The following is a 25,058-nucleotide window of genomic DNA, read 5'->3' on the forward strand; positions in this document are numbered from 1 at the left end:
GTTTTCTTTATTTCTGGTTTCTTTGCTCCAAGGCATAACTTAATATTGTTTATTATTTTGATTTGTATGTTTTATTGTAAAGCGCCTTAGAGCGATTTTATATTGAATAACGCGCTATAAAAATTCTATAAAATAAAAAATAAATAAACTCAATGTTAAATTATGTACTACTTATGTTGCCAACATTGAGCAAATATGTATACTTATGTTTCTTATTCTCCCCCACCCCCTCCCCAACTCCTCTTTGCTTTTAACTTTTCGTATCTTGTCCATACATGTAATTTACCCAAGAAAACAGATTGTACTCTATCGATAACTTGTGTAAAGCCTCACATATCTTCGACCTTTACATTACGCATATGTACTTAACTATGTTTATCACAATATTTTCTATCAAATCCTTCTTCGCAAGCCTTCAAACTTTAATCCATGACAAGTACCTCCTAATATGTTAACACTTGTCATAAAATCTCACATCGAAATTTGAACTAAACACTGTGTTTTTCACAATGCGTTTTACTCGTGTCATAAGAGACATGGTTGTTAGTAGTTCCATAGGACATATTTCAAGTTAACCGTCATAAGAGCAAACACTTCATCAAATCCTTCATCGCAAGAAAACCCTTCAAACTATTATCTATGACAAGAACCCCTTCATATTTTTAATACTAGTCATAAAATCTCACATAGAAATTTCGAACCAATAAACATGATTGTTTCAAAATGAGTTTCAATCAAAGCGCCACCACTGAATGGTTCCAGGCCATTAACTGGGTTGCAGGGTGTGCAAAGAACATGAACAACAAGTTCCTCTTTGTAGCAGAATGCAAATATTCATACTGGTTGTGATGATACTATACAGTCACTATGTTGTAATGAGTCAGACAAGCTGTACATTGATGGTTTGAACATATTTGATGAAGGAAGTACAGCAACTAAAGGTGACATGAATGTAATCAAAGTGATAGATGTTGACCACCAACCTCCAGTAATATGCTTCTTGTACTCAATGTTATACATGTGCATATATACTAAACATTAGATCTGTCCAAGTTCACCATCTTGAGATATATTTACGAGGTTGTCACTATTTGATCATTGTTGACTCTAACTGACTTTTTGACCTTCAACAAAAACGATAGTCTTCTGGCACTAATTTTGGTTCACCTGCAAACCTAATCTGAGGTGTATTCAAGCTTCCCTTCTTGAGATATCTTGGTTAAATACTTTTCACATAGGCCTATATGGACCTCAGCTGAACCCAATTCACATGTGACTTTCACACAGAATACAGATGATGTGTTCAAATGTTTCACAGTTTTCTTGGATTTCACGTCTGCTAATCTCAAATTACCTCTACTAAAAGCAATAGAGCACATTTACCAAGCATAGTGCATCCATATGTCAATTATGAAAGAAGAACTAGCTTCCGTACTTGACTCCATTACAGATTACAACTTTAATGCTATTGTCGTTCTACTCTTCAATTCAGGAACTAACCTAGACCTAAGTTACTCTACCACGAACGTTATACATTAATTTTTTCCACACAGGCAAAACATGCGCCGACTTGTCGTGGGAAGGATGAGTTCGGCTTAAGCAACTACTTGACAATCCTTTGATCAATCGCACAACAATGTTTACTCGGTCCAAGCCTGTGACAGAGTTGTACTTCGAACAACAACGATTCACGAACCTCTGTCTGGGTCACGTAGGGGTCAAAACGGGGTCAACAGATGAGCGACTACATTGGTTCCAGGGAACCAAAAACGGCATGACGTATGAATTATTCATATGAATATAGCTGATCATTTTGTTTTGCAAGCGTTCAGAGTCACGAGACACTTAAAAACTGAATGATTTAGGAGGAGCAATCCACAATCAACATTGACAATCAACCCGACGGAATATAGTTTTCTAAAGGTAGTGAGGTAAGTTATATCTTCGTCCCTCACAAATCCTAAGCATAAAATAAGTTGCATGCATCTTAAATCTGTTAATGAAGTGTTTAAGATAACAATATCTAAACTGATCTGTACATTTAGGAGGAGCAATCCACAAGATATCAAATCATCCAGGTACCTATACTAATGTACATTGTGTCGTTAAAACGAAAGCATAGCAAAAGCAACCCAACTACAAAGTATTGCAGCTGACATTGACAATCAACCCGACGGAATATAGTTTTCTAAAGGGTAGTAAGGTAAGTTATATCTTCGTCTCTCACATATCCTAAGCATAAAATAAGCTGTTGGTGTTAAGTGCATCCGTTCGGTAAAATAGCAGGCAAGAGTATCGAAACATGCATCTTAAATCTGTTAATGAAGTGGTAAAGATAACAATATCTAAACTTATCTGTACATAAACATCGGAGTAGCCAATTGAAGAGTAAAAATGTACATTTGTTAAATTTCTAAATTGTCGAGTTCAAATGTAGGAATTGTTCTCTAATAACAGGTTTTGTATTTTTTTTTTTACATATATAAGTCAACTTTGTGTAAATTAAGGGTTCTTTCTATTAACTTTACACATATCATCAACTCCCTTAATCCCTATATGTTTCCAACCGTCGTAATATTTTTGATTTGGTGCTTCTATATATATATATATATATATATATATATATATATATATATATATATATATATATATATATATATATATGATTTGGTGCTTATATATATATATATATATATATATATATATATATATATATATATATATATATATATCCTTTTTTCAGTTACTACGTAAAGAGATAAATCATGGTTTTCCTGAAATTATTATTTCTGGCCATCATGCTTCTCCTTTTGCTGCTTGCTGCACCTTTTGTATACACGTTTGGTCAAGTACTGCTGTTAAGATGGATATACAGACACATACCGAGCCCGAAAGTCAAAAGGTAGGCTTTATTTATGTTATAAATATTGTTACGATTTTAAAAAAAAAGTTGCGGGGGCTCTTTTTAGTCTAGATTCTTCTTGGTTTTGCTAGATATGACGAACTTATAACATTATGTAAAAACGAAACCAAATTTGCAACCAAAAAAAAAATAATGCTTGGGTATAGACGTAGTGTCGAAGATCATGTTGTAGGTCTAAAGGGTTTCTTTCTTTCTTATTTTAATTTTATTTATTTAATTCTTAGTATTTTTTGCAGTTTTAAATTACCAAAGGGGCGTACAAGATGGCGAGAACCCATTAAATTATTCTACCGCGCCTTATGTAAATGATTTGTACTAGCATTTGATCCCACCCTTGTGTATACCCCCCCCCCCCCACACCCAACACCCCATCCTTGGTCATATACGCGCGAGACTTCTCATGTCCTCACTATATATATCTTGTTTTTACATATAGGACTTCTCAATGCACAAACACATAGTAGAATTTTACATAGCGATAATATGTATTAACTCAGATTCAGTTCGGCATTTACTCGTTTAGAATAAAGACGTATATATATACATAAATATATATATATATATATATATATATATATATATATAGCCCGTTCTCATGTGTTTTGTTTTGCGTGTTCGTTAGAGTTAAACCAGCGGATACGTCATATACATTTGAAAAATATAACCGTATCTGATTGCAATACAAACAGAGAGGCTTAAAGTGGTGTTTGGACATAAAACTGTAGGGATTAAATACCAAATGCTAATTCGAGATGTTTCTTGATGAACGTTGTTCTCAAATGACCGTTAATATTCATATTCGGATAAAATGAATTTTATTTAAAAAAAAATATCTAATTAATATACATTGTATTCATATTTTTTCAAATTGTTCAGTTTCCTTTTAGGACACGCTAAAGACCTTATCGAAATGGAGAAACAGGGAAAGTATTATTCCATGTTGATGGTGGATTGGTAAGAAATAGATGAGGTTGAAATTACAACGGAAACCAGCGAGAAGGGTAGTATATGTGATTCCCCCGCCCCCTCCCCACCAAAACAAATCATACTTTTTGATGGAGAAAATAGGTCATGCCTGCCTCTTCTTCAAAACAGGACATTCAGGAATTCAAAATAGATTACATACGTTTTAATACATTGGCTTATTACTTTGTAAGATATCTAGGTAACAAGTGAAGAAAGATTATTTGCATGTGTGTGTGTGTATGTTTCTTGTTTGTTTGCGTTTCTTTGTTTGTTTTCCTCTGACATAAAGAGCATATGATTTAGCTATTGCCGTGTGTTCCGAGTATGAAACATCCAAATGACAATAAAAAAAACGTGAAAGGCCTTGAATAAATTATTCAATGTATTAGTAATGAATATTCATCTACAGAATGATGATTTCTTTTCTTTCTTTATCCCCCTTACCTTCACTTTCTTTCACAGTATATATGTATGAAACTTCTAGCTGCGTAGGTTATAACACCATAATCACGTATATTGTATGAATAATACGGTAAACTATTTGCTTTCTGCCCTCCCCCTCCCCCTCCCCCTCCCACTTCCCCTTTCCTCTTCCTCAAGTCCAGAATTACCGGTTGCGATTATGTTTGGCATAAATATGAATATAAATATATACAAGCATTCTCTTCATCACTAATTGGGGCCATGCGGTCCCCCATTGGTTCTGTACTTGTGAAAATGATATGATGACCCTCAGTGCAGGTTGTGAAATTACCTATGTACATATAATGTGATATGACGGCCCCCAGTGGGGTTGTGATCATGCCTATGCTCATGTACTGGGATATGACTGCCCCCAGTAGGGTTGTGAACAAGCTTCTGTATATATATACATACATATATATATATATATATATATATATATATATATAGTGCTGATGTACATATACTGTGCTGATGTTCATATACAGTGCTGATATGCATATATATTGTGATTTTATACATAGGAAGAAAATACACGGATCCGTTTTTGTTCTGTTCTTTGTGAACCGGGCAACAGTGATTTGCCTGGAGCCATATATCGTCAAGGTAACAATTGTCACATTATTACATTTTTTGGCAAAACTTTTGTTCTCCCAAAATTATAGTCGGATTATTCTCAGTAACTGACTATCCTACATAAGTCTATATTTGTCAGTTGTAGATATTTTGTGCGTTGTTATTTATATGAATTCAGTCATTATGGCATATATATTCTTTAATAGTTTCCTATTTTTTTCTCTTCTCGGTATTACGATAGAGTTAAATGCACAACTGATTATGACGCATTCAAGGGGACGGGAAATTGGGAGAGATGTCCTACAAAATATTATTATGCCCCCCCAGTGAAAAATATGGAGGGGCGGAAGTATCATTCCGCCCCCACCCCCGCTTCGCAAGTCAGAAAACCCTTTTTTCATTTCCAAATGAGAAAAAAATCTCAATTGGAGCAGCAAATTGCATCTAAGGCCAGGTGAAAATGCAAATTCTTTTACAGATTGTAGTGGGTGGGTTGAAGTGTGCTATATTGCACCAAATTGCACCTGAGGCCACCTGAAAATGCAAAAAAAAAAATCCAAAGGGGGAGGGGGGCATGGTATAAGGAAACCGTGCGAGCATTTCAAGAATATGTTCAATTCTCGACATTTGTTCGTCCAGTTCGTTTTCATATTAGTACTAATCACATCCCTTATAAACAAATAGAGAGATTTCAAACATTTTTACGAAATTTTGTTTTGAAATAACACATGTCAAACTAACATTGTTGTGCAACATCGTCAATGTTTTGAGTGACTGTGTTAACCCCGAACCAGTGACATGCGCATGCATGTTCAGAAGTGTGGTGGCAGATTTTAATTTCTTTCTCCGACTGATTTAGGTAGAAGTAAGGGCCTGAATGGAAGGACAAGAGGGAGTGAGACCCTGGAGTAGGTAAATTGGGCTCCCATTGAAGGGAATCTGGGTTTTGTCCGCAACCATAAAAGGGTATACGCAGGCGCGGCGGAACGGAAAAATTATTGGGGGGGGGGGGGCTAATGTGTGGAGACTATCTAAGCGGAGCGCCACCATCGGTTGGCCCGGAGCGTACAAGAAAATTTTGGGTTTTTCAAACCCCCAGATGGCCAGAAACGGCACTTCCCGAGTGTTTTATGCTGCGAATACCTAGCCCTAAAATATGGGTCTCAAGCCTGCAATTTCTCAGATTGCACGTAAAAGTCTGTAAAAACATTGTAATTTGTATATTCGATGGTGTTTTAAGAGAGTAGCTATTACTCGTAGTGTACTCGCAAAGACGTTTTTGAGTGTAGTAAGGGCAGTGGCGGAGCTAGGGGTTTTGATCGGGGGGGGGGGCAAGAATGGTCTGTAGGGGCGCTTTCGACACTATCTAAGCAGAGCGCCACCACAGGTTGGCGCGGAGCGTACAGAAAATTTTTGAGTAAAGATACTCCCTAGATTGCAGGAAATGACCCTTTCCGGGCCTTGCTAATTTGCAGATAAACGGAGAATAAATAGGTGTCGTCGCCATTTTGTCGGAAAATTACACCAACAGAATATGACAAATGTCAATAGGTATATGAGAGCGCAATAAAATAGTCAATAATCGCGAATAAGTAAAAAGTAGTGAAAAGCTGAAAAGGGCGCCAGCAGTCCATTTGAGTCCGTCAGGGGGGGGGGGGCATCCGCCCCTGACTGTATATATGGACGCTCCGCCACTAAGTAAGGGGATGTTGGAGAACTGGCTGAAATGAGGCAAGTCATTGGCCTAAGACGAAGTTGTGTTACGCTTACCGGTATTCACACTCACTGCTTCCACTTTTCACTGGGTGTGAAGACGCGGTTGGGGTGACAATGTGGTCTATAGCCAGGGGACGGGCCGAGGGTCCCCCAGCAATTACTAAAATTATTACACCTATATAGTATACGTGTGCATCGGACAGATCGACAAGTATGCATTGAAAAATGGGCAGATGCACGTTTTGGAGCATGGTAAATATTGGGGGGGCTTATCATGCATTTGCCCCCTCAACTTTTTCATTGGGGGCTGAGCCCCCCCCCCCAAGCCCCCCACCCCGGTTCCGCCGCCACTGGGTATACGTCAAATGGTGCTTTTTGAGGTATATTTAGACTATAAGTTAGGTCTATAATTCGGTATAGACGCAAGCTTGTGGTTACAAATAAACTTGAATTGTAAAAGAAAGCCCCCCCCCCCACCCAACTGACGTGGAGGTGTCAGCCATGGCACCCCTCCTCCACCTCTTTGGTCACACCACTGTGCCGAAAGACCGTTCAGTTATGACCGCCGTAAGAACCATTACCGCTTATAGACGCGGGTTGAATATATCACGCGCTTGTTTTCAGTTACAGTTCAAAATCAGTTATTATTGCTTCTCCGTATAGAATGTTGTCAATACTCACATGTAAAGTTGACCTAACCATTTCTAAGAGAAAGTTTTGTTCTTCTTGGCTCTGAACAGATGCCAGATGACCACTGGCAAGAATATTACCTCGGCAGTCAACGAGTTTCGCTCCTTGACAGGCTGTCTCCGCGGCATCAAATTGTTTGGGTGCAGCAGCAAACAATCTGTAACGAATTGGAATGTAGATATGTTTGTGATTATAATGTTCCATTTGGATCGCCGAGTGATTTGAAAAGTACTGAAGAGTAGCAGGTACATTTCAGTTTTGGACTTTAAGGGAGGGGGGAGGGGGAAGAATCGGAAAATTACGGTTAAATTGAAGAGACACCCTATATAACCCCTTTAATGAGGAATTTTTAATTTATTGACGTAGCTGAAGTTCATCAACCGTATATCAGAGGGTACCATAAAATCAACCATGTTGTTTTCATCTCAAGTTAAACATGAACAAGTTGACCACAGCCTAACGCAAAGACATGTGCGAGAGCAGAAAATGTTGCAGACACAAAGGTTTGAAAACCTTCAGATAATGAGATTTGCAGTGAGTTTGACCATGAAAGTTATCAAAATACTGTATAGTAAATATCAATCGCCTATCTTGAAATGTTTTACCTTCGTCATAGCCTATAATTAATGCATTCAGTGAGTAGCTTCCCCACACATGAGCAGTATCGTGGTTACTGGTTAGTTAATTAAGATGACATAATCATTGGCATCATTGTGACAGATTATCTAACAATAGGCCTTCTCGTTATATAAAGCCAATTTTCAGGAGTCAGAAAGGAATTGAATGTGCAATTTCTTAGCAGATTTGGATCATAATCAACAGAATATTATTGGTGGCATTTTTTCTTAGCAGACTGGCTACTCTCACTTCAGCTTCTCAACACGGCAACGCATCATAAATAGATTACATCTCACATGCAGGCCTTATAATATGCTATAGTTACAAATATATCCCAGTTTGGTAGTACGACGTGTTGCCAGATTGCAGTAACATACCAATATAATCAAGTTTGCAGAGAAACACGAATAGATCAGAAATAAATAAACATGATTACCTGTAACACTTTCCATTGAAGCCAGTCCATTTTGATGGACATGCCGTCAAAGTACAGCTGCTGGAATGCACAAACAACATGCAAGTGACAACGAGCAGAAAAACAGTGCGATACATCTTGGGTAGTAGTTGTCGGATCTTCAATTCGCGATTAATGAATGTCTTGAATGATTCCCAGTTCTTGGTTTTATCCGATCATGTAAAACCAGTATCGTTGATGTCACATTATTGACGATTGTGGTCGGGAAGGCGTGGCTTGCTTTTTTTTACGACTGATTGCAGCATAAAGTTAACTCATCGGTTTTGTAGCTAGCTGATGGCGTTATTTTTTTATTTATTTATTTATTTTTTTTTCTATATGAAGTTTCTAAAAAACATCCAGAATCAAAGCGACTGTAAGGTTGAAAGTTCGCAGAACGGCAATACTTTACTGATATGTTGTTTATATGTAAAAAGTAAAATTATCTTGTAGATATTTACCAGGACGTTGATCCAGGATTTTTGGTTCCTTGCTTTTTGCAAAGCAAGGAACCTATGCGTTCAACTTGGCGTGTGTGTGCGTGGGTGTGTGTGTGCGTTAGCAATTACCCTCAACCGCGGACGAAAATGTGAATACACACCCGTCAATCGCGGACGCCTCGGGAAACGCGGACGGTCCCCGATTGTTATTACAATGGGAACAGTATATTTTGGACCTAATAGTGGCGCTATTTAATTATTTCGTGCCTGTAATGCTGGTCCACGATTGAACCGTACAGCGTATGTTGCAGTGTATCCAGTGTGTATGTTATGTCTGTCAATAGTACATTGTGTATCAACAGCGCCCTCATACACTTCCACAGTATGTTGGTCCAAGCAAGCTGCGTGTTTGCGCGCGTTTTTGTTACAAGCAAAGATTGTATGTTACAAGTTACGTACCCGTTCCGTGCACTGCACTACACAAGTTACGAGTCTATAGACGCTTGCCTCATCAGTTATTCGGTGAGTAATGAACAGAATGTTTTTTTTTTCTGAGTGTCTCGGTTTGATATGATTCCGATGTGCAGCACTGTCAGCCGAAAATAACAGTGCTACCTAACTCTAATTGTAAGAACTTAGTATTTTAAGTTTCATTGAAGGCTAGGCCTAGTAATAGTATTACTATTAGTACTATTACTACTTCCGTGGCCGGCCTCTATCAGTATCACTGTTAGGCATAGTCTAACTCTAGTCTAATTGAGGCTATCATTGATTGACTATTCTTGGCCGAGGCTTTAGGCCTCGAATTTCAAATATATCAAGTAGGACTTTCTAAATGCGATTAGAAAAGATAAGACTGAAGAAGCTAGGTGTAGGCCTAGTATTTTTCAGCAAGTTGAATTCATAGTGTAGTTTGTTTCACTCGTTTCTTTATCAAATAATTACATGGCTACAGTACAGTAGGTCTAAACTAGCCTAGCACTGAACCCTTCTGTGGGTTCACCTCTCTATGTTCTGTGTTCCTATGGTACATTAATGGATGTGTATCTCCCCTATTAGATAATCAATCTTTTAATTGGTGGAATGTGTAGAGGAATGCTTAACTATTCAATGCCAAATGGTAATTAAGTTGTATTTATCTGCTCTCTATCACATAATTACAAAGGATACAGTACAGTAACTTGTATAAGTCTAAACTTGCACAATTTTCCTTTCTGTTGGTTCACCTCTCTGTGTACTGTGTTGCTATAGTAATGTATTGGAGATATATGTCCTAGTTTATGGTAATTGTTAAGTCATTTTCACCTGTCTCATTAAATAATTACATGGGCTATAGTACAGTAGGTCTAAACAAGCACAATTTTCCCTCCTGATGGTTCACCTCTGTTTGCTGTTTTCCTACGATACTGTATGGAAGATATGTCCCCTATTAGATAGTCAATCTTTACTATGTTGATATTCATAGGAATGACCAACTATTTTATGTTAAATGTTTAAGTTATATTCAACTGTCTCATTATTAAATAATTGCATGGCATTAATACAGTAGGTTTAAAAGGCTAGCACAGTTTTCCCAACTGCTGGTTCACTTCTGTGTGTGCCTGTGATGATATTTTACACTAAATGGCAATTCATATTCATCTGTTAAATTATCAAATAATTGCATTTCTACAGTAGATGTAAACTAGAACTGCTTCCTGTGTGTTCAGTGCCTGTGATGCTGTATTGTAGATATATGTCCCCTATCAGATAGTCAATCTTTTACTGTGTTGACGTTTCATAGGAATGTGTAACTTATTTACGCTAAATGGTAAGTAATATTCATCTGTTTCATTAGCAAATAATAACATGGGATACAGTACAGTAGGTCTAAACTAGCACAGTTTTCCCTTTTGCTGTTTCACCTCTCTGTGTGTTGTGTTGCTATGGTACATTATTGTAAATATATGTCCCCTATTAGATAGTCAATCTTTCACTTTGTGGAATGTTTACAGGAATGCTTAACTATTTTATGTTAAATGGTAAGTCAATTAATCTGTTTCATTAGCAAATAAAAACATGGAATAGTACAGTAGGTCTAAACTAGCACAGTTTTCCCTTTTGCTGCTTCACCTCTCTGTGTGTTGTGTTGCTATGGTACATTATTATAGATATATGTCCCCTATTAGATAGTCAATCTTTCACTTTGTGGAATGTTTACAGGAATGCTTAACTATTTTATGTTAAATGGTTAGTCAATTAATCTGTTTCAATATCAAATAATTACATGGGATACAGTACAGTAGGTCTAAACTAGCACAGTTTTCCCTTTTGCTGTTTCACCTCTCTGTGTGTTGTGTTGCTATGGTACATTATTGTAGATATATGTCCCCTATTAGATAGTCAATCTTTCACTTTGTGGAATGTTTACAGGAATGCTTAACTATTTTATGTTAAATGGTAAGTCAATTAATCTGTTTCATTAGCAAATAATTACCTGGGATACAGTACAGTAAGTCTAAACTAGCACAGTTTTCCCTTTTGCTGTTTCATCTCTCTGTGTGTTGTGTTGCTATGGTACATTATTATAGATATATGTCCCCTATTAGATAGTCAATCTTTCACTTTGTGGAATGTTTACAGGAATGCTTAACTATTTTATGTTAAATGGTTAGTCAATTAATCTGTTTCAATATCAAATAATTACCTGGGATACAGTACAGTAAGTCTAAACTAGCACAGTTTTCCCTTTTGCTGTTTCACCTCTCTGTGTGTTGTGTTGCTATGGTACATTATTATAGATATATGTCCCCTATTAGATAGTCAATCTTTCACTTTGTGGAATGTTTACAGGAATGCTTAACTATTTTATGTTAAATGGTTAGTCAATTAATCTGTTTCAATATCAAATAATTACATGGGATACAGTACAGTAGGTCTAAACTAGCACAGTTTTCCCTTTTGCTGTTTCACCTCTCTGTGTGTTGTGTTGCTATGGTACATTATTGTAGATATATGTCCCCTATTAGATAGTCAATCTTTCACTTTGTGGAATGTTTACAGGAATGCTTAACTATTTTATGTTAAATGGTAAGTCAATTAATCTGTTTCATTAGCAAATAATTACCTGGGATACAGTACAGTAAGTCTAAACTAGCACAGTTTTCCCTTTTGCTGTTTCACCTCTCTGTGTGTTGTGTTGCTATGGTACATTATTATAGATATATGTCCCCTATTAGATAGTCAATCTTTCACTTTGTGGAATGTTTACAGGAATACTTAACTATTTTATGTTAAATGGTTAGTCAATTAATCTGTTTCAATATCAAATAATTACCTGGGATACAGTGCAGTAGGTCTAAACTAGCACAGTTTTCCCTTTTGCTGTTTCACCTCTCTGTGTGTTGTGTTGCTATGGTACATTATTGTAGATATATGTCCCCTATTAGATAGTCAATCTTTCACTTTGTGGAATGTTTACAGGAATGCTTAACTATTTTATGTTAAATGGTAAGTCAATTAATCTGTTTCATTAGCAAATAATTACCTGGGATACAGTGCAGTAGGTCTAAACTAGCACAGTTTTCCCTTTGCTGTTTCACCTCTCTGTGTGTTGTGTTGCTATGGTACATTATTATAGATATATGTCCCCTATTAGATAGTCAATCTTTCACTTTGTGGAATGTTTACAGGAATGCTTAACTATTTTATGTTAAATGGTTAGTCAATTAATCTGTTTCAATATCAAATAATTACATGGGATACAGTACAGTAGGTCTAAACTAGCACAGTTTTCCCTTTTGCTGTTTCACCTCTCTGTGTGTTGTGTTGCTATGGTACATTATTGTAGATATATGTCCCCTATTAGATAGTCAATCTTTCACTTTGTGGAATGTTTACAGGAATGCTTAACTATTTTATGTTAAATGGTTAGTCAATTAATCTGTTTCAATATCAAATAATTACCTGGGATACAGTACAGTAAGTCTAAACTAGCACAGTTTTCCCTTTTGCTGTTTCACCTCTCTGTGTGTTGTGTTGCTATGGTACATTATTGTAGATATATGTCCCCTATTAGATAGTCAATCTTTCACTTTGTGGAATGTTTACAGGAATGCTTAACTATTTTATGTTAAATGGTTAGTCAATTAATCTGTTTCATTAGCAAATAATTACCTGGGATACAGTGCAGTAGGTCTAAACTAGCACAGTTTTCCCTTTTGCTGTTTCACCTCTCTGTGTGTTGTGTTGCTATGGTACATTATTGTAGATATATGTCCCCTATTAGATAGTCAATCTTTCACTTTGTGGAATGTTTACAGGAATGCTTAACTATTTTATGTTAAATGGTTAGTCAATTAATCTGTTTCAATATCAAATAATTACATGGGATACAGTGCAGTAGGTCTAAACTAGCACAGTTTTCCCTTTTGCTGTTTCACCTCTCTGTGTGTTGTGTTGCTATGGTACATTATTGTAGATATATGTCCCCTATTAGATAGTCAATCTTTCACTTTGTGGAATGTTTACAGGAATGCTTAACTATTTTATGTTAAATGGTTAGTCAATTAATCTGTTTCAATATCAAATAATTACATGGGATACAGTGCAGTAGGTCTAAACTAGCACAGTTTTCCCTTTTGCTGTTTCACCTCTCTGTGTGTTGTGTTGCTATGGTACATTATTGTAGATATATGTCCCCTATTAGATAGTCAATCTTTCACTTTGTGGAATGTTTACAGGAATGCTTAACTATTTTATGTTTAATGGTAAGTCAATTAATCTGTTTCATTAGCAAATAATTACCTGGGATACAGTACAGTAAGTCTAAACTAGCACAGTTTTCCCTTTTGCTGTTTCACCTCTCTGTGTGTTGTGTTGCTATGGTACATTATTATAGATATATGTCCCCTATTAGATAGTCAATCTTTCACTTTGTGGAATGTTTACAGGAATGCTTAACTATTTTATGTTAAATGGTAAGTCAATTAATCTGTTTCATTAGCAAATAATTACATGGGATACAGTGCAGTAAGTCTAAACTAGCACAGTTTTCCCTTTTGCTGTTTCACCTCTCTGTGTGTTGTGTTGCTATGGTACATTATTGTAGATATATGTCCCCTATTAGATAGTCAATCTTGACAGTGTTGATGTTTCATTGGAAATTGGAACACTTAACTATTGTATTTTAAATGTTTAAGCTATATTCACCTTTTCATTATGTAATAATTTCATGGCTACACTACAGTACATAGGTCTAAACTAGGAATGTTTTCCCATCTGCTGCATGAACTTTCTGTGTGATGTGTGCCTTTGGTATGTGTATGTTCAAACTAACACAGTTCACTGATTTTGCTGGTTAATACCACTCTCAACCGCTGGTTCAAGAATACATTTCTACTGTACTGACAGTGTTCATATAACAGTGTTCATGTATTCATAGGAATAAAGATGTATTGTCAGTTATATTTTAGACAGCTCTAGGTCATTTCACCACCATGTCAGATGAATAAAGTAATCACAAAAAGTATTATAATAAGCGAGATAACTGACATTGTCATAGTAAAGCAAACTACGTAGTTACCTGTATTAAAACATTCAATTCAAGAACCTATTCATTCACCTTTAAGCATTATACATGTCACTTTGCAATGAGTAAAAAATACCTTTAATTTTCTGAAATACAGATTTGTACCCAGCAGTAGGTCTTTGGTCAGATGGATAGTAACAAGCACCTGTAGTTAGCATATTAAAGTCCTATACAGTGAGAACACTATCACACATTGAGTATTGACACTTAATATACAGCCAAAATGGAAAGTGCTGGGGTTGTCATGTAAAATGATTTTACCCTTCAGATTGCTTGTTCCCTTTATAGACAAATGGTAAATTTGTAATGACTAAAATTCAATGGATGTGTATTTGCATAGAACAATACTGCATGGCAAGCTTAATTTAGCAATGATGTTTCTATTCAGATAATATTAGTATTAACATGAATTGGACCTAATAGTAGTACAGTTTGACTAGATTTTGTTTGAGTTTTCCATTTCTTCTTCTTTTTCTCTGCAATGCAAGGAATGAAATGTGCTGGTGAATGGACATTGTACATCAGTTTAGCCGCCTTACTCATCAGTCTGATAATCATCATAGTCTACTTGATGATAATATACATTGAAGTTGCCATCAAACCTGGTAAGAAAATAGTATCCCATCACTTGTGTACACTTGTGTTTGTATAAGTAGGAAGGAAATTTATTTAGGGATGATGCTGAAACTACCTCCGAAAGTTTGATTTCTCTAGTTTTTTTTTTTATTAAGTAACAGTAATATCCAAGTATATTGTTAACTTTCCCCACTTCTATCATCATTTTATCATCATGTTCTGCAGTGAGTGTTTGAATGAGCTACCATTTTCTACAGGAAAAGAAGAAATATGGATTACCTTTAAACTACTGTACCTCAATCTAATCTAAAATACATTATGACTTCTGTGAAAAGTAAATTTGAAAATGCTGCAATTAAATGAATTATTTTTTTCAGGTTGACACACAAAATGAGGAGGAAAAGAAGAGAGAAACCAGAAGATGTTGCCATTTCCATGGTTAAACGAAAAACTGATAGAGATGGATTTTATGTAAAAGAAATACCACAAAAAGGTATCAAATTCAGTTTTATACTTCTTGTGCTGTAATAAAGTAAGAATACCTTGACAGAAGTACCCACAAGTTTGTGTAGTGACATATTCACATTTAACATAGGACTATTTAGCAATGGCATAAATAGTGAGTGAAAACAACAGGAGAGTGACAATGAACCTAAGTGAAGAATGGGGCGAGGAGGGGAAAGGATCATTGGAGAATTAAGGAAAAGATGTTCTTCTTGGATGTTCAAGTAGTATGGATGTGGTGTGAAGGCATATTATTGCACACCCTTTCGACTGAGGCACAGAATGAGTGGCTATTAAAATTTACAGCTGCGTTTTGAAATTGTGTGGTTTTGAAACTCTTTCCCAATTTGGGTTCATTTTGTTGAATGTTGGGAAGGTGCAGCTAGTGATCTTGATAGAATGAGCAGTGAACTTTGTAAAAATAACTTGGATTTTCTTCTCTGTTCTAGGCAGAGGAGTGTTTGCGAAGGTCAAATTTACCAAAGGAGAGTTTCTACTGCAGTATGCTGGGTCACTTCTGTCAGTTAATGAAGGAGATAAGCTTGAAGAGGAAGAAGGGTCATCAGGCTTTAGATTTTTCATTTCATGTAAAGGAAAGGAGTTCTGGTGAGTTGAATACCAAATGATTCTTTTGTGAGAACATGTACTATTCTACTCTTTAACAAATTGTTAAATTGTCTGCCTGAGTGCAAATGTAAAGGAGTTCGCCAATTCATCTTGAACAGCGTGCTATATATTTGAAACACTGTTTGCATGCAAAATTGTTTGCTGCATACTTCTAGTACTACAGTCGAGTCAACATGGTCAAATACAGAAATAATAGCACTAAACATATGTAATTTGTGGTTTAAACAGTTCAAATATGGGTAAATAATTCACATGCATAAGCCTGAAGACATATTAGCTGTTCCATATTTATACAGTAGTCAAAGCAATGAAACCCAAACTCCAATCTCTGAAGTAAATTGTAATCCTGAAATTGTTGAGTTTTCATTAACGTTTTACATTTGTGTCTGTAGTAAGTGACATGTCAACAATCACTCATCTTCTAATCAAACTATTAATCCTTAAAGTGACAGGATTAATCAAGAGTAGACTTGATGATATTTCATAATATGGACCTTATTTTCTTAAATAGTATTGATGCAACAGAAGAAAGAGAGACAGGGCCTATATTGGGACGGTTGGTAAACCACGGAGAGAAAAATGAAGTAAACGTGAAGCCATCTATTCTTGATTTTGAAGGCACACCAGTAATATGCCTTTTTGCCCTCACTGACATAGCAGAAGGTGAGGAGCTGCTATACGATTACGGTGTGTCTAATCTACCCTGGAAGCAGCAAGCTAAGGTAAAAATTGAGGTTATACCATAAGGAAGACTTCTGTTACTGGGAATCATGAGAATGAAACAAGTGTTCAACACTTCACATTGCAACTTTAAATCTAGAATACCTTTGTGAGAAATTCCTTTGCTTTTCTATGAATAAAATGCAACCCAGTATAAGTAGTCTTCTACTTCATGAAAGTGAATGTTTCAAAACGTTTGCTATTCTTTAATATTCTTGTTGTTGCTTGAAGTAACATATGAAGTTTACTTTCATGTCAGTTTGCTTTGTTTATTGTATTCATTAAAATGTTAATTATTATGAAGAAGCTATTCTCAGCTCAACTGTAAGATAGGTAACTTTGTACATAGTTCTCACCAAAGTTATAACTTTGTAGTTTGCCATAGTATATATGCTATCTGGCTTTGTGTTTAGCACATTCATACAGCAAAGTAGTGGAGCAAATATATGGAACCAATCAACGTTGCAACTCGTCTTTCACTTTTAATTGAATTTCTAGGATATTCAAAGACATCTCATTTAGTTGCATCACTTTGAGAATAATCTATAATATTTGCTGTGTATGTATGCTGAATGTGTCAATATAATATAAAATGTGCTCAGGTAATGTAGACAGACAGTAAAGAAACAACCTACTTGAGTTTTGTTTCTTAAGTTATTGACTTTATTCATCAGCATTAAGTAGTTCTGACTGATTTATCAACTCAGACAATAATTCAGTCAGGTGAAACTCTGTTGAAACTATGATCATCACCGAACGAACTCACATTACTCAGACTTAAGGATGTATTCTAACTTTGCTGAATATTACAGGCACATAATGAAAATGGATCAACATCATCTGTGGCAACGGGGATATCAGCATCTCTCAAAAAGGATATTTTGTCATCGCTGGAAAAGAGAGTTTCAGATCAACACTCTGAGTTAATTTCGTCAGTCATAGACACAGAAGACTCACCAGAGAGCAATGCATTAACCAGTGACCCCACACCAATGACTGAGAGTGAACAAAATGAGAAGGAATCATCATCTCCCACAAAGATATCAGCTGAAGGACTTGAAACATTTTCGTTGGTGATGGACACTAAAGAACCCTCATATGGCGATGTCTCAACTAGTGACTCACAACCCATGAATGCTAATGAACAAAACGAAGAGAGATCATCATCTCAGGAAAAGGACATATCAACTATAGGAACTAAAATAAGTTCATCGGTAATGCACACTGAGGACCCCTCAAACAGCAATGCCTTAAACTCTGACCCACAACCCATGACTGTTTCGGAACGAAATAAAAAGGGATCATCATCTCCAGACAAGGACATAACAGTTGAAGGACCTGAAATATGTTCATTACTCATGGACCCTGAAGACCCCTCAGACAGCTCTGCTTTAACATCTGATTCACAACCCATGACTGCTGATGATATGAAGTTTGCACCACAGATTTTGATGAAAGAGACTCCAATGAAGCATACTGAAGTAAGCTCTTTGGTCCTGAACTTGGAAACTGAAAACGTTTTAAAAGATGCATCTCAATTACTCAATGAAAAGAGTCCACTTTCTTTGGAAAAGTATATGTCAGACATAGGATCTGAAATACGTTCCCTGATCATGGACACTGAGGACTCCTTGGAATGCAATGCCTCAACCATTGATTCTCAACTCATGACTCAGGACATACCTGCTAAAGGGCCTGAAACATGTTCCTTAGTCATGGACAATGAAGTCTCTGAAAGTGATGCCTCAACCAGTGAGTCAGAATCTGAGTCTTCTCATAGTGATGACTATGTGCCTGAATCTGATTATTCTGAGGATGGAGAAAGTTATGTCATACCCTTACCTCGATTCACACAGAGGAGTGGTTGTGTATCTAGCTCTTCAAGCAGAAAATGTTCATCTCACAATACAAAACAGAACTGTGAAGAAGAAACTGATTGTGTATCCAGCTCATCAGACATTATCAACCAATGCTCTCAGGAAAAAACCAGTTGTAACTCAGCATCATCAAGCAGATCATGTGGGATTCAGGTGTTGCAAACAAATAATGGTAGAAAAAGGAAATATGATAAGAGTGCATATTGCCCATTTTGCCAAACAAGCCAAGCAAAATTGCCTCGACATCTCTCTGAATTTAAGGAACATAAGGATGAGCCAGAAGTTATTCAATGGCTGGCAACTAAAGATCCAGAGCTGAAGGCTAAAAGACTTACAAAAATGAGAAATTATGGAAACTTTGTACACAATGCAAAAGTAAGGAAAGAAAACCAAGGAGTTTTGATTCCAGTTTACCGGCCAAATTTCACGGCAGACCCAGATGATTACTTACCATGCAGTGATTGCTTTGGCTATTATGCCAAAAGTGATCTGTGGAAACACCGTTGTCCATTTAGAAAGCATGTAGGCGCACAAAATGCAAAACCAGCAAAGAGGAGGAATTACATTAAAGAAGGGAAAATGATGTTGCCTGAATTTGGCCTAACCAAGATAACTTCAGAAATCTTTTCGAGTCTTAGATGTGATGAGGAAGGCGTTGCACGTTTCATTAAAGCAGACACGTTAACCAGACAGCTGGCAGAAAAGCTTGCCTTGAAACTTGGTCATGATAAAGACCAGTATACATATATTAGAACGAAATTAAGAGAAGTTGGCCGCATGGTAGTTGAATACAGACAATTGACTGGTGAAAGTAATGCATCATTAACCGACTTGATCGATCCAAAGAAGTTTGTAGCTGTTGTAAACGCCACACGCCAGACATCAGGCTTTGATGCTGATAGCCACCTTTATGAGACACCAAGTCTAGCACTAAAAATTGGTCACAGCCTGAAGAAGTCTGCAGAAATCTTAAAAGGTGATGCTCTAATGAAAGGTGATTTTGACCTTGAAAAGCGAAGCAAAGCCTTTATTGAGCTGTATAACATGAAGTGGGAAGAGCTTGTTTCAACGCATGCTTTGAGAACTCTAAATGAGAACAAGAGAAATGAACCAAAGTACCTCCCAGTCACAAGTGATATTGTCAAACTAACCAAGTACCTCAAAGACAAAGTTGCATGTGGAGTGAATGTACTGAAGAATGAGTCAACAAGTAAACCAAATGACGCAAAACATACCTGGAAAGACCTAGCTGAAGTGACCCTCGCCTCCTTGATAGTGTTCAACCGAAAGCGATCAGGTGAAGTTGCAAAAATGACGACATCAGACCTAACCAAATGCACAAAGGGTGGTAATGGAGTTGCGGTGGAAGGATTATCAAAATTGGAACAGGAGCTATGCAAAGTACTGTGGCGAGTAGAGATAATCGGAAAGAAAACTAGAACTGTTCCAGTGTTAATGACAAACGAGTTGAAGGAAGCATTGGATCTACTCTACCAGAGAAGAAGAGAGGCTGGTGTTTTGGAGACAAATCCGTACATTTTTGCAACATTGCACAGTGAAGGTCATATCAGAGGACCTGATGTGATTAGAACACATGCCAGGAATTGTGGGGCGATCCATCCTGAGTATGTAACATCGACAAGCCTTCGCAAGCACATTGCGACAGTTTGCCAAATAATGAACTTAAAAGACAATGAACTTGACATCATTGCTCGTTTCATGGGACACGACATTAGGACACACAGAGAATACTACAGATTACCTGATCAGACGTTGCAAGTGGCAAAAGTGTCTAAAGTCTTGTTCAACATAGAAAATGGCAACCTCCAAAATGTAGTTGGAAAGAGCTTGGATGAAATCCAAATACAGCCTGATGAAGGTGATAATACTTTCTTGTTTTTAGTTGGAAAAAGCAGCAGACTGTTTTATTATATTAAATTGTGTACTCGAAGTAGTAATGGGAAGAGCGATGATTTGTCCTGTATGTTACAAGAATCCATCATTACACCCTTCATTACATTATTCATCAGTACATTAGAGAGGTGTAATTGACCTGAACACATATTTATCTACCTGCATTAATGCTTATCAGGTATCTGTTAGTTTGTGACTGTAATGTCTAGCCTTGGAACATGAGAACTCGGCGTTCAGTCATTTCAATGATGACCTTTAAACATGATATTGAAACACTTCAGCTTTAAGCTGCACCTTTGTCTAACGAACAGCCATGGTAGTAAGAACTTCATTAAATTTCTTTTATGAAGTGATCTCACATGCATTGCAAGTAACTGTAAATAATTTGAACTAAACTTTTTGCCAAACAGTACTAATGATGATGTGCTAATTGGTAACAATTATCCACTTTCCAGAGGTCCCACGTGATGAAGACGTTGAAGATGATTACAGTACTATTGCGGTGTCATCCACTGCATCCGATTACACAGACTCCAAGGTCAAAGCAAGTGAAGGTATGCAAATGCTATCAATTGTGAATTTTAAAGGTTATTACAAGTTGTCTTTTGTAATGTGTGAGAACTTCAATTTGCAACAAGATCATGAAAAAACTTTCACACAATCTTTTATAAATCTTATTATATATACATGTTATTAAATTGATCAGGTGTAAAGAAGACAAAACAAAACACAACGAAGAAGCCATGGACCACAGAAGAAAAGCAAGTTGTAGCAAGAATATTCAAGAGCTGCTTTTTAAAGAACAATCTTCCTGGAAAAGACAAGATCATGACAGCTATACATGCTGAGCCAACACTACAATCTAGGACGTGGAGGAACATCAAAGACTTCATTCGAAACCAAAATAGAAAAAGCGATCCATTGAGTTTTGTGACACTATAGTACCTTTGATCATGGTCTTTGCATTACTGTTACTATATACTACACTTATACTTTCTTTCAAATAAAGCCTTCTTGTTCCTGCTCAATCCCAGAGAAAAAGATTGTGAAAGACCTTCCAAAACTTAACATGCAAATAGTCAAGTCTTTGATGCATTCATTGAGGTCTATATTGATGAGTACCTTTTACGTTGTTTTATGCATTAAAGGTTTATCAGTTGCGTTGGTGACAATGGTGATTTTGTAATACACTATGATTAGTTTACCAATTATAGTATTGGTAGTTATGTATAAGTAAAATGATGGGTGGAGTATTTTACCAGTAACATTTTAACAGTCAACTTGCCCTAGATATCCTTTTAAATTTACAGTGACATTGTAATCAATACAAGAACAAATAGTTTGTGAAATAATCCTATGATATGGTTTCATCTGTAGATGGTAGCATCATCCCTTCCCTTCAATATGGTGGGTGAACCAAGAAGGGTGTGAAGGAGGGGGGGGATGGTGGAGAAGTAAGAGAGGTGGGTGCTTAACTCTAATTAAAGTAGATGTTGTTTATATAGTTTTAAAGTTAAAGTGTTAAGATAACATGTTTTACGTTAAAGATAAAGTGTTTAAAGTTTAGCAAGGTGTGTTATCTACACATTTTACCAGTCACCTTTCTAGATATCCTTTTAATTTTACAGTGAAATTGTTATCAACAAAAAAACAAATAGTTTGTGAAATAATCATATGATATGGTTTCATCTGTAGATGGTAGCATCATCCCTTCAATATGGTGGGTGAACCAAGAAAGGTGTGAAGGGGGGGGGGGGTGGTGGAGAAGTGAGAGAGGTGGGTGCTTAACTCTAATTAAAGTAAATGTTGTTGTTTATATAGTTTTAAAGTAAAAGTGTTTAGATAACATGTTTTACGTTAAAGATAAAGTGTTTAAAGTTTAGCAAGTTGTTTTATTTACACATTTTACCAGTCACCTTTCTAGATATCCTTTTAATTTTACAGTGACATTGTTATCAATACAAGAACAAATAGTTTGTGAAATAATCCTATGATATGGTTTCATTTGTAGATGGTAGCATCATCCCTTCAATATGGTAAGTGAACCAAGAAGGGTGTGAAGGAGGGGGGGATGGTGGAGAAGTAAGAGAGGTGGGTACTTAACTCTAATTAAAGTAAATGTTGTTGTTTAGTATAGTTTTAAAGTTAAAGTGTTTAGAAAACATGTTTTACGTTAAAGATAAAGTGTTTTAAAGTTTAGCAAGCTGTTTTATTTACACATTTTACCAGTCACCTTTCTAGATATCCTTTTAATTTTACAGTCACATTGTTATCAATACAAAAACAAATAGTTTGTGAAATAATCATACAATATGGTTTCATATGTAAGTGATAGCTTCAACCCTTCAGTATGATGGGTGAACCAAGGAGGGTGTGAGGGGGGAGGGGGTGGTGGAGAAGTAAGAGAGGTCGGTGCTTAACTGTAATTAAAGATTATATAGTTGTTTATATAGTTTTAAAGTTAAAGTGTTTTAAAGTTAAAGATAACATGTTTTAAAGTTGAAGATAAAGTGTTTTAAAGTTTAGCAAGTTGTTTTATTTACACATTTTACCAGTCACCTTTCTAGATATCCTTTTAATTTTACAGTGAAATTGTTATCAATACAAGAACAAATAGTTTGTGAAATAAGCATACGATATGGTTTCATCTGTAAGTGATAGCATCATCCCTTCAATATGGTGGGTGAAGCAAGGAGTGTGTGAGGAGGGGGGGGGGTGGTGGAGAAGTAAGAGAGGTGGGTGCTTAACTGTAATTAAAGATTATATAGTTGTTTATATAGTTTTAAAGTTTTAGTGTTTTAAAGTTAAAGATAACATGTTTCAAAAGTTGAAGATAAAGTGTTTTAAAGTTTAGCAAGTTGTTTTATTTACTTATTTTACCAGTCACTTTCTAGAGGGGGGTGTGGAAAAGTGAGAGGGGTGGGTGCGTTACTCTAATTGAAGTTGACAGGATTGCAGATTTGTTCCTTTAAAGTGAAGTTTAATGTTATAAAGTTCACCAAGTGAGTTCCTTTTTAAGTTTTACCAGTGAAGAGTGTTTGAATGAACTACCAATCAGTGAAAGCATGTGGATGATTTGTAGTTATCAAAGTTTAAACTTTTCTGTTTAAAAACTTTAATTTTGTTTCATTAAGTGGCTTTTAGCCCTAGTATGTGGTTACCATACCCTGCTCTTTAACATGACAACAAGTGGTAGTTTATCTCATTACTTCAATATTAAATACAAGTAGGACTTGTGCTGATGGATTGCCAACCTGAGCAAGGATTCACTTTTGTGAGATATTAAAGGGACATTGTACCTGAGCTTGTTCATGTGTTTGCTTGCATAGTTGGCATATCATATAATGTCTCTTACTACTTTATTGCTGTTGGTAGGCCTATACTTGTTGTGGTCTATAATGAATTATTCACATAGAATAGCAACAGGTCATACGACAATGATGAAGGCATGTAGCGCCACAAGTCACTTTCTGCAACTTGTAGATCTGCTGTATTGGCCCAAATATAGTGTTTTCATGTATGATTCATTGTAGTTTACTCTTTAAGAAGCCTCTGCATTGTTCACAGTGCATACATGCAAAGAACAAGTGAGATGTGACGTTACCATGTGTCAAGTCTCTATAGATATGGTAAATACTCTAAAGGAGCTGCATTACATGACAATACATGTGAACTGGAACAACAATTTGTACATTGTTTATTGTCTATTTGTACATTGTTTTTTGTCTATGCTGTACATTTCATGATTCTTTGCATCGGTAAAGGTCAACATTGGAGCTCAAACCTAATTCTGGAGAGATGTTTTATTTCCTACTGAGCTTTAACATTTTGTAGACTTGGACCCCGCCACTGATTGTGTCATGAGAATGTCAGATTAATTTCTGAGGCTTCACTGGTTAGCTGTTTTATATGTCTTTCTAAACTACACAAAAGTTTACAGCTCAATATAGTTTAGACAAACAAATGGTTATCTGTTACATATATGTACAGAAATAAAACCTTTCAGCAATGTAATACTTCCATGTTTGTAGGATGCTTTAGGCAGCCATATGTTACAAATAGCTGTAATATCCAGAGGTTGTGCAAACACGTCCCCGCTTAGATTTTGGAAAACCCTCTGCTTAAGTGTGCACATCCACAATTGGATGGTATTCATTAAGTTCATAGTTGACATTGGGAACTTCCGCATTATAAACGCTGTGTCCACAATTGGATAGTATTCATTCAAATCCACAGTTAATATATGGAAACTCCACACTAAAGACACAGCATGTCCGCAGTTGGATAGTATTCATTCATATCCACAGTTGATATGGGAAAACATCGTACTATAAGCTACCGTGTCCTCGGTTGGATAGTACGGTATTCAGTGTCAATATTTCAACAGTTGAGATATGGAAAATCACGTTGATCGCCAGTGATGACT

At 36.3% G+C, this 25,058-nt stretch overlaps 2 protein-coding genes across 6 annotated transcripts; both read left to right on the forward strand.

The window, feature by feature from the left end:
* Positions 1-1,239: 1,239 nt before the first annotated feature.
* LOC139970775 (uncharacterized) lies at positions 1,240-8,379 on the forward strand. 4 transcript variants are annotated; one of them, XM_071976755.1, is made up of 6 exons: positions 1,246-1,931; positions 2,006-2,203; positions 2,744-2,902; positions 3,800-3,877; positions 4,876-4,957; positions 7,384-8,379. In XM_071976755.1, exons 3-6 carry the CDS (start codon positions 2,766-2,768, stop codon positions 7,573-7,575), a joined length of 489 nt encoding a protein of 162 aa, XP_071832856.1. In that variant the 5' UTR covers positions 1,246-1,931; positions 2,006-2,203; positions 2,744-2,765; the 3' UTR covers positions 7,576-8,379. The 4 variants fall into 4 exon arrangements, 3 of the variants coding, with proteins under 3 accessions (XP_071832857.1, XP_071832856.1, XP_071832855.1); XM_071976754.1 differs by having other exon boundaries at positions 2,046-2,203; XR_011794209.1 differs by having other exon boundaries at positions 1,256-1,931; positions 2,046-2,203; positions 3,800-3,924.
* A 5,523-nt stretch (positions 8,380-13,902) lies between these two features.
* Positions 13,903-24,317, forward strand: LOC139971046 (uncharacterized). 2 transcript variants are annotated; one of them, XM_071977206.1, is made up of 7 exons: positions 13,903-15,019; positions 15,368-15,483; positions 15,944-16,100; positions 16,633-16,843; positions 17,654-20,597; positions 21,088-21,186; positions 21,339-24,317. In XM_071977206.1, exons 2-7 carry the CDS (start codon positions 15,381-15,383, stop codon positions 21,572-21,574), a joined length of 3,750 nt encoding a protein of 1,249 aa, XP_071833307.1. In that variant the 5' UTR covers positions 13,903-15,019; positions 15,368-15,380; the 3' UTR covers positions 21,575-24,317. The 2 variants fall into 2 exon arrangements, with proteins under 2 accessions (XP_071833307.1, XP_071833308.1); XM_071977207.1 differs by lacking the exons at positions 13,903-15,019; positions 15,368-15,483; positions 15,944-16,100 and having other exon boundaries at positions 16,646-16,784.
* Positions 24,318-25,058: the final 741 nt, after the last annotated feature.

The sequence above is a fragment of the Apostichopus japonicus genome, chromosome 8 (assembly GCF_037975245.1).
Source record: "Apostichopus japonicus isolate 1M-3 chromosome 8, ASM3797524v1, whole genome shotgun sequence".
NCBI lineage: Eukaryota > Metazoa > Echinodermata > Holothuroidea > Aspidochirotida > Stichopodidae > Apostichopus > Apostichopus japonicus.

Bases quoted from the DNA above. Each gene is read 5' to 3' on its own strand.
- LOC139970775 (XM_071976756.1), top strand. From the start codon at position 2,766: ATGGTTTTCCTGAAATTATTATTTCTGGCCATCATGCTTCTCCTTTTG. The intron at 2,903-3,799 runs GTAGGCTTTATT...CAAATTGTTCAG, and splicing joins CCGAGCCCGAAAGTCAAAAG to TTTCCTTTTAGGACACGCTA. The intron at 3,878-4,875 runs GTAAGAAATAGA...TTTTATACATAG, and splicing joins TCCATGTTGATGGTGGATTG to GAAGAAAATACACGGATCCG.
- LOC139971046 (XM_071977206.1), top strand. From the start codon at position 15,381: ATGAGGAGGAAAAGAAGAGAGAAACCAGAAGATGTTGCCATTTCCATG. The intron at 16,844-17,653 runs GTAAAAATTGAG...TGAATATTACAG, and splicing joins CCTGGAAGCAGCAAGCTAAG to GCACATAATGAAAATGGATC. The intron at 21,187-21,338 runs GTATGCAAATGC...TAAATTGATCAG, and splicing joins CAAGGTCAAAGCAAGTGAAG to GTGTAAAGAAGACAAAACAA.